The 9,197-nt window shown below is 34.7% G+C and overlaps 2 protein-coding genes across 2 annotated transcripts; one reads left to right on the top strand and one right to left on the bottom strand.

Moving 5' to 3' along the window:
• LOC110616369 (deoxyhypusine hydroxylase) lies at positions 1-3,762 on the bottom strand. The gene is made up of 7 exons (XM_021758775.2): positions 3,375-3,762; positions 2,429-2,562; positions 2,061-2,296; positions 1,565-1,703; positions 1,145-1,271; positions 405-523; positions 1-308 (listed from the first exon to the last, which is right to left on the bottom strand). The coding sequence occupies exons 1-7, from the start codon at positions 3,538-3,540 to the stop codon at positions 273-275; spliced, it is 957 nt and encodes a 318-aa protein (XP_021614467.1). The 5' UTR covers positions 3,541-3,762; the 3' UTR covers positions 1-272.
• Positions 3,763-4,535: 773 nt separating this feature from the next.
• LOC110614437 (bet1-like SNARE 1-1) lies at positions 4,536-8,329 on the top strand. Its single transcript, XM_021755970.2, has 6 exons — positions 4,536-4,692; positions 4,880-4,958; positions 7,152-7,299; positions 7,739-7,795; positions 7,892-7,951; positions 8,037-8,329. Exons 2-6 carry the CDS (start codon positions 4,945-4,947, stop codon positions 8,124-8,126), a joined length of 369 nt encoding a protein of 122 aa, XP_021611662.1. The 5' UTR covers positions 4,536-4,692; positions 4,880-4,944; the 3' UTR covers positions 8,127-8,329.
• Positions 8,330-9,197: the final 868 nt, after the last annotated feature.

Genomic DNA, 9,197 nt, shown 5'->3' with positions numbered 1-9,197 from the left:
TTGACATAACAAAGTGCAGAATCCCATAGCTTGCAAAAGTTTACCACAATTGGATCCCATGTCACCAAAGAGTCGGGCATTACAAGAATAAATTAGTACAGATTGAAGAAGACCAGTTCTGAATTTCAGATTATATCCTCTTCTAGTTCAGTTCTGTTATTCTGCTGACACTCTGTTACACAAACACTGCCTTCACAAAGATTGTGTTGATGAGATGAATCGAAACCCGTCATCATTAACAAGGGAGTTTCTAGAAGATGAAATGATCCAATTTATGCTTGTGCTAAAGGATCTTGCATAAACAAGTACTGCAAAGAAAGAGTTACAAAAAGTCATTTCTAATCAAAGGATGCTAAATGCCTAATTGCAAATAATCTCAAGTTTTAGTTTCCAAATATGCTTACCTCAAATGATTTTCCTGATCTTTCATATTCTAGCATGCTAAGAGCAACTTCGCAGCTTTGTGATACAATAGGCTCAGAATCCTTTGAAAATTCCTCAAGAAGTGCAATACTTTGTTCATCTAAAATAGTAGCAAAGCAAAACCTGTTAGATTAAACTGAACACTGTAGAGGTTCAAAAGCTACAGAACATAATAGTAGTTCAAGAAGTGCAATGCTTTTATTCATATTGATTTTTTTGAGAACAGTATCAGACTGTCAAATTAGACCTGCCCAAGGGCCCTTTCTGGGCCTGAACCGGCAGTTCCAGTTCAAGGTTCAGGGGAACATACCGGCCCTCCAAGGTTCTCCCTGTTCCGTTTCCAAATCAATTCTGGTTTTGATGAACCCATTTTTTACAGGGGGGGAAAAGTTTGGCCTGGAACCAGACCAGCTTTTGGTTCAATTCCAGTACCGAACCAGCCAGTGACAAGGCATATACACGTCTATTCATTATTAAGTTACAGTTGATTACTCCTTGACGTGTTTCACAAACTTCGCAACGATAGCTTATCCAACAGAGGTATATTTCATACTTTCTCATTTTTTCCATCTTGGATGTCTTATACAATCATGTGAGTATATATATACATATATTGTCTACTGTGGAAAAAGGAAGTTCACCAACCAACGAGAGTCCAATCAATCATAATTCACAATCAGAAGAATAATCAGACACATTAGAAATAAAATAACTGATGTACCCGCAATAGAACCAAGAGCTTCAGCAGCCTCATGTCTAACCATTGGATGCTCATTTACATCCTTAAGTATTCTGCTAAGTGCAGCTGAAGCAGCTTTGTTCTGCAGCTGGCCCAAAACATAAGCAACCTGTATATTTTAACAAGGACAAAAGTGCGCAACGAAAGGTTAGAGATCATAATAGAGGTGAAAAAATGTCAGACAAGGACAGAAGTTCCCATAAAAATAACTATATGCTAGAAGCATTCTATCAAGCAAACTCCAGAAATTGCTAGCACAAATTCTCACAAACATAACATAATTTGGGCAACTTAATATGTTTAAACATATGCATCTTCTATAGAATATCAGCTAATATGGATTGTGACATAAGAAAAGCCCCAGATAGCAGAAACATATAGATTCAACTAAGTTTAACATACCTCATGCTTAAGCAAAGCACTTCTTGCACCAAGAGATTCAATTATAGCAGAAACAGCTCCTTCTCCACCATGATTTCTAAGTGCAAAAAGAGCAGCATAACGCTCGTACATGCCCTTTTCTTCATCCAAAAGAGCTTCCCTTAAAAGTGACTAAACATCAGTAAACAATCTGACAAATTAATACAAATGGCAAAAAGTTTATAGGTCTAGAAGTTATTTACTGTCAGTAAATAATGTGTTGGGCATGTTGCAGGAGATGTTAAATGAAAGCACTTACTTAAATATATTAGCAAAGAGCATTAGGATTTAGAAATTGATTTAAAACAAAATTTGGTATGTTTCAGTCATAAGAAAACCAAATTAACACAAAAGAAAAAAAATTCAAATTGCTTATTTCAACATCTAAAGTGGAGCTTTTTTCTAAAAGAATGCTTTTTTGATCTCTGAACTACAGTAGCAGAAGGGGTCTATATCTCTGAACTATAAGTAAACATACCTCAACATATCAATAGAAGAACAAGAAGCAGCCGGAGCAGCTGGGTCAACTGACATAAAGGGTGATTTTTCAGTGGTAGATGAATCATCACAAGTGCCTGCAGCATTCATTTGCTCAATTCGCTTGAGAGCCAGTTCACAAGTTTCTCTAACCTCCTCTGCTGGGTCTACAGACAAGCTATTCTTCAGAAGAGGAATGTTGCTCTCTAAACCAATTGCACCAAGAGCTTCTGCAGCCTGCAATATAACAGCACAAGTCGCATTAAGTATAATTAAGTATTTATAACAGAATCAAAAGGGGGGTATAATTAAGTATTTACAACAGAATCAAAAGGGGGGAAACAACTAAATTCAATATAAAAAACTAACCTCATGCCGCACAATTGGATGTAAGGAAAGATCATTTAGAACTGCTGCTAAGGCAGGAATAGCTTCAGTATCTTGCATTTGGCCCAATGCAAATGCAGCTTCATGTGCCAGCAAATTTGAAGTGTCCCTTGTTGCTAAACGTAACATACAAAGAAAATTTGCACAAATAACTCAAAGAGTTTCAGAATGTAAGCCTCTGTTTGGTTCAAATGAATTCCAAAAAAAAAGGTGGAATTCAATTGAATTTCATATTATAATGCAGGTTTGAAAAAAATAAAATCAATTCTATGGAATTATTATAAATAATTTAAATGAATTCCACAAAGTTAAAACAATAACATTTTTTGGATAAAAATGCCCATATTTTCCTACTCTTTCTCGTTTCTCACCTCTCTCTCTTCTCCCCTCTCTTCCCCCACAAAACTCTCCCCTCGCTATCCTACCTTTCTCTTACACACAACGTCTAAAATAAATATTGTGACATTCAATGTTAAACATAATTTGAGCGTAATCAAGATAATCTGCTTAGAAAACTAAGAATATTTTTAAAACAACAAAATCAATCCTGAATTATACAATAACAATAAGCTTTATTTATTTTTTTTTAGAAAATAATGATAGATAAACTCTAATTATAAAAATTATACCAACATAACAGGCTGGAAATTAAGTTAGCAAATTTGGCTGCTCAACTGAGACACAAAGCTTCAACAACGATAAGTATAAAATCATTTTTGGATTTAGACGATTAAAGAGGTCGCCTTACTAACAAATGAGCAATAATTTCATGCTTTCTATGGTCAAAAACCTTCATATTACTGAAAGAGAACCAACACCACTTGTATGCACTTTAATTCAACTTAATAAACGCTAACCCTGCTTCAAAATTATACAAACGCTTAAAAGGCAAGAATTATGTTTAAGGAAGGATAGAATAAGAGCGAACCACGAATAAGGGCGTTACGGGGAGCGGTGCCTTTGAGGTTGCGGAGAGAGAAGAGGGCTCTAAACCGTTCGGAGATAGGCAGCGTCGGGTCGAGCAAACGATCGCCAAGAAATTGCTCCATCTTGGATCCAGATTCGGTTGTGGTGGCTGCGTTCAAGGAACCCATAACTCGAGATTGCTACTTTGCTATTGTAGCGCCACCAAGCCCCTCAGAACCCGACTCTCCTCCGGACCCTATTTGGCAGGAAACGGGGTTATTTGGAAGTAAAGTTTTGCGGCGGAAAACACAGGATTCCAACTTCGCAACGGGGTGTTCGCTCGCGTAAATGGAATTCGCATGTCGTAATTTTCCTAAATGGAGTATTGGAGAATTAATCTTTAGAATTTTGAGTGGGATAATTACTATTTTGTGAATGAAATTAATTAATTATTTTATTTTATTCCTTTCTAAATTATTTGGTCGTTGTATTAGTAATTTTCTTTTTTTAACATCTATTGATAATAGAAAATTTAATTTAAATTAGAAGGGATAAAAAAATTGACATAGTAAAATACAAGACTAATAAATAAATTTTTTAAAAATAATTAAATGGTTGATTTTATTAAAATAGATGAATTAAATATTTTTATTTTCAAATTTAATGATTTTAAATGGTTAAAAAATTTATTAAATTTGAAAATAAAAAATTAAAAACTAGTCAATTATTCCATGATGAATGAATTGCTCATCTTATTCATAATTTTATTTTAATAAATTTAATATTTCATATCTTTAGAATTGTTGATTATATTGTATTTTTATAATTACAAAAAATTATTTTTTTAGCAAATTTTGCATTTATTTTTAAGATATATGATTCATTAATTGGATGAAAAATTTAAATATTTGAACGATAGCTAATATTTTTATAATTTCTTTTTTGAAGTCTAATATTCTTATAATTATAATAGAAACCTTCTTTAAACAAAAAAAAACTAATATCAGGGCATTTTAAATGAGCCGGCCCAGCCGGACGGGTCTGTAGGCCTGACGACCTCTGACAAAGGTAGCGGGAGTGAGGCTTATCCCATACCCAGTCTCATCCAACGGCAGGGAAGATGTGATCACTGCTAGGGTCCCACAGAAAGCTTAACGATTATCCTCTTCTACTCACATGCAAATGCTGCCCACCTTACGCAATTCTGCGGGACCCATTCTGCAAATTTCACCCAATTTTGCTAATCTTTCCTCTCTCTATATAATTCCCGGCGAACTTCTTCACCTTCCTCCTTTCCTCATTCATGCTGTCTACTCAGTAAGGGAAGCTCCCCTCCAAAGGTAGCTTCAAGCTTCTTAACTCTGAGTATTCTTTCGTAGTGCCTCTCCTGAAAAAGATAATCAGTTCAGATCTGGAATCTCTCATCCACTAGTCTCTTTTCACTCTCATGTCTAATAATTTTAAGATGTTTAATTTGATCCATGTATATGATCTTTTGAAAATTTTTCCCTATTTTTGATGTTTCAGGTGTATCAATTTTGCTTCACTGGAGATAGGCAATTGAGTAAACTGATATCGGTGATCATTAGATCATGAATCCTAGGAGGTTAGTCCAATTGCAGCCCCCACCTTCCTCCATATAATTTGAGTACTTGCATATCTGATCCAGCTGGTCTGGATAACTAATAGGATCTGTACATGGATGAACGTCGAGCCATTTGCTGTTATTTTTGAATAAGAATGATTTTCCGCTTTTGATTTGAACATTTCAATTTCCCCTAGATTTCCCTGTTTAGTTGCGTTTATGATAACACTCTGAATTTGATTATTAGCTTTTTGTGATTTGTCTGTCTTAGGCACCCCTGGCCTCTCCCGCTTCAATTTCAGCTTAATTGTTATTGCTTCATATGTTAGTTTCTTTTTTCTTTTTCTGTGGAAATTAATAGGTTAGTTATCGTTTGTGTCCTAAGTATTTATCCTTGTATTTAATTGTCATACATTTGTGAGTTAATTAAGTGCCAATCCGATGTATTTAAGAATAAGATTAAAAATAAGCTGGTCTAATTGTATGTTGCACAGATTCTTTACGAGAGTATATGATGCAAAAGAAGGTGATGACAGTGGCTTTGCACCAATGGACTGCATGCGTGTTGAATATATTCTTCTGTCACTAAATTAGACCAGTTAGCCTCTGTATATGCTGGGTGGTGATTAGAATAGCTGCATTCAGCATAAATACCTGATATAGAAGTTGGCTATCTGACAGCTCTGTTACATTAATTTGATATTTTGCTTCCTCCATTATTACGTGTCAGTACTTCCCAGTTCTCAGGATCATTCACTTTGACTTTTGCGTGTTTTGTGTACTCTACCCCAAAATCATCTTATTTAGTGCTAGATATTTTTTTTGATCATGTGCGGTATTTGAAGAGCTACACCCATCCTTAATTTCCCTAGAACATTCCCTTTGAGACTTATGAAAAAGTATATGCTCTGAAGAAGCTTAGGTACTGCGAGAGGTTTTGAACTAATGAATTTTGCTGTAATGCATATGGTAGATTAGGTACTTAAAAGTGAGTGAGAGAAAGCTATATACTTGATTTGGATGAGAAGGATGTTAGCTTGAGAGCCTCCCATGTTTGAGTTGATCGATCTCCAGTGTAATGGGCTACTTGAGATTGTCAAAGTTACACTTATTCTCTTGAGGTTCTAGTTGTGGCTGATATGTATACTGAACCTAGACAGAGTTCTCCAATGATTGTGGTACAGAATCTACAGTAACTTCATGTTTTGGTTGGAGAAGAGCTGTCAGTTATTTGTTGAATTGGGCAAATGGTGTTATGCTGTCCTCAGCCATGAAAAATTTCATGATAAAGATAAACCCTTGAGGATCCATCTGGTACTTGGTTCTTTAGAATTAGAATATGACATGTGTGTACTCTGTTTTGAAGTTCATTGGTCTTTTTAAGATTAAGCTCTCATAAACATGATGTCTTTCATCACTTCACCATAAACCAATTAGTGCCAGGTCCTTTAAGATTATCCTGCTAAATGTACGTACCATGATTTTATTATTTTTTTTCATTCATTTTTATTGCAACATATAGTTTTTTTACTGCATCTAAGTCCTCAGCAGGTTGTCTGATACTTGAGGCATTCTGTTCTAGATGTTCTTTTGGTGAAAGAAATCATGATATAAGCTCATCTTCTCATATTATTCTGGACCAAACTCTGACTCTGATGAACTTGGCACAAGGGTAACACATCATTATTGTCATGTGCTTGTAATATACCACCATGGATCATGTTAGCAAAAAATGTGTTTTGCTAATGATCTCAATACATGCTTTCTGTTTCATTTTTTTATTTGTTTTCACACATAGAAATGTCACTGCAAGAGATTTACATTAGTCCTCTTGTCATTAAGTGTATGCTCTAGCTTTTGTCCTTGTTTCTTATTTTACAACAACGCATAACCTTTCTGATTTGGAAATTCAATGCAAGTCAACATTTTCTTGGATCTGGTTTATTTATCATGTACGTGCTATGCATTTCTTGTTATTCCTAGAAAAGTTAAAATCCCTTCTTACTTGTTTGGCACAGAATAATTCTAGCATGTCTTTGTATATGATAATCTGCATGCATCTCTCTTGAATGTGAACTTCATCTTTTAACTATCCTTCTTCATAGTTTTACTTCAAATGCCATTGGGGATTGTGCATTTTTTCTTCAGTATATTCATAATTTAGCTGTCTGTGATCTCTCCATCTGGCATTATTCCAATTCCTCCTTTCTACAGAGATGTTCGCACCAATAGAGCTGCTCTTTTTGATGGCATCGAAGAGGGTGGCATCAGGGCCTCATCTTCATACTCCCATGAAATTGATGAGCAAGATAATGAAAGAGCTATGGAAGGATTGCAAGATCGAGTCAATCTTCTGAAGAGAGTGAGTTTTATCTCAAACAGTAAAGAGAGTTGTGTCAGTGCAATATATCAATATATATATATATATATATATATTACTAGTTTATTCTTTGCTTAAGAATTTGACGACACAATGGGGAAAAAGGTGGAAATTTCATCTCACCCTGCCATATTCCTAATATCTACTTGTAGTTATTTTTTACTTCAATGTCTCAGCAATCCAACGTGAAACATAATAAAAGATTGTTAAATCCTTTTTATGAAGAAAAATTCGTGATTGTTGAACTTTATGTAATTCAACAATCACAACATAAATTTTTATGTATTTCTTGACTTTAAATTTTTGAATGCAAATATTAGAATATGACTAAACAGAAACAATGGAAAACTAAATTCTGCATTTGTTAAATTTTTAGCTATTGTGAATGCTTAAACAAAATTAATGCACTTCATTTCTGTAGTTGTCAGGTGATATACATGAGGAGGTGGAGACTCATAATCACATGTTAGACAGAATGGTATATATATGCATATGGAGTTACTTTTACGTTGTTTCTGCTTTTATTTATTAATTATTATTTTATTTCCGTTGACATGGAAAATACTGCATATAGGGCAATGACATGGATTCATCTCGAGGTGTCCTATCAGGAACTATGGATCGATTTAAGACGGTACCTAAATTATTTAACTTCTTTTCTTCTTGCATATTTGGAATATTTAATGGCTGTGATAACTAATGATTGTTTTTTCTGCAAGGTTTTTGAGACGAAATCAAGCAGGAGAATGTTTACACTTGTGGCGTCCTTTGTTGTTATTTTCCTTGTAGTGTACTATCTGACTAGGTAATAAGTCTTATGAGATGGTGATACAGTTGCTTGCAGTCATGTTAGAACTGGATCCTTTAATGTGGTTTCCGTAATCAATGGTACTTCCCGTCTGCTAGATAATCGGGCATGTTTATATAAAGATGTCCAAATATGTCAAACATGTTTTGAATGTATGGTATGGATATAAAAAAAAAAAAAATCTTTGCTCCTTTTTCACTTAAATTGGACCAATATGCTTTGGCTGCTTTGTAATGCTCAGCTGCAGAGTTCAGTCAAGCTTATTCTTTTCTTTTTTGGGTCGCAAGATGGTATATCATTAAACAGGGGGTGATGCCCAAGTACACCAACCAAAGTTATGAGAAGATGAAAGCCCCTACGAATACAAGCTAAAAATATAAATGCCTGAGGCCCAAACATAAAAATAAGTCTAGCTTGCTAAGCAGAGCTTGGTTGCCGTGCGAACCGCCCAAAAATCATGAACCTCAAAAGTCACAAAGAGAGCAGCCAAGGGTTTCGCTTGAGCTAATGAATAGGATACTGAGAAGAGCTCTTAATAGTATGTAGTAACCCTAGGATCGACTGTCCAATACGCAAGAGAAGCGGTTAAAAAATCTTAAAAAATCTTGAGATCTCAATTAAGGAATTTTCCAAAATAGCTGATAAGAGATCAACAAACCATTGATGCACATGCAAGCGAAGATGGTGTAAAACTAAGGAGACAAGGAGCCATCAAAGAGAGGACCCTTTGAACCTTCTGACGTAAGCAGATGTAACCAAGAAGTTTGAATCGAACTAATAAAGCTCAAAACAAGCATGCAAACTATTCAAACACCATTCGACAAAAAAATTTAAAAAAAAGAGTAAAATATCAAATTCAAGGTATTAAGATAAAAAAAAAAAAGAAATAAAATGTCAAACTCGAGTATCATAGATTTACCGATCTCACCATTTTACAATGGATTTATGAGCCTCAAAAATTAAAAAAAAAACACAAACTAAGAAAATAAAATCACTCATAGGTGGAGAGAGAATTTACTCTTTAATATTGATGGAGATTCTCCTACCCGGATGGAATCGGAACAAGATTTAG

The sequence above is a fragment of the Manihot esculenta genome, chromosome 5 (genome assembly GCF_001659605.2).
Source record: "Manihot esculenta cultivar AM560-2 chromosome 5, M.esculenta_v8, whole genome shotgun sequence".
Classification (NCBI taxonomy): Eukaryota; Viridiplantae; Streptophyta; class Magnoliopsida; order Malpighiales; family Euphorbiaceae; genus Manihot; species Manihot esculenta.
Note: the sequence above shows the minus strand (reverse complement) of the source record. Positions and strands in the feature narration are given on the sequence as shown.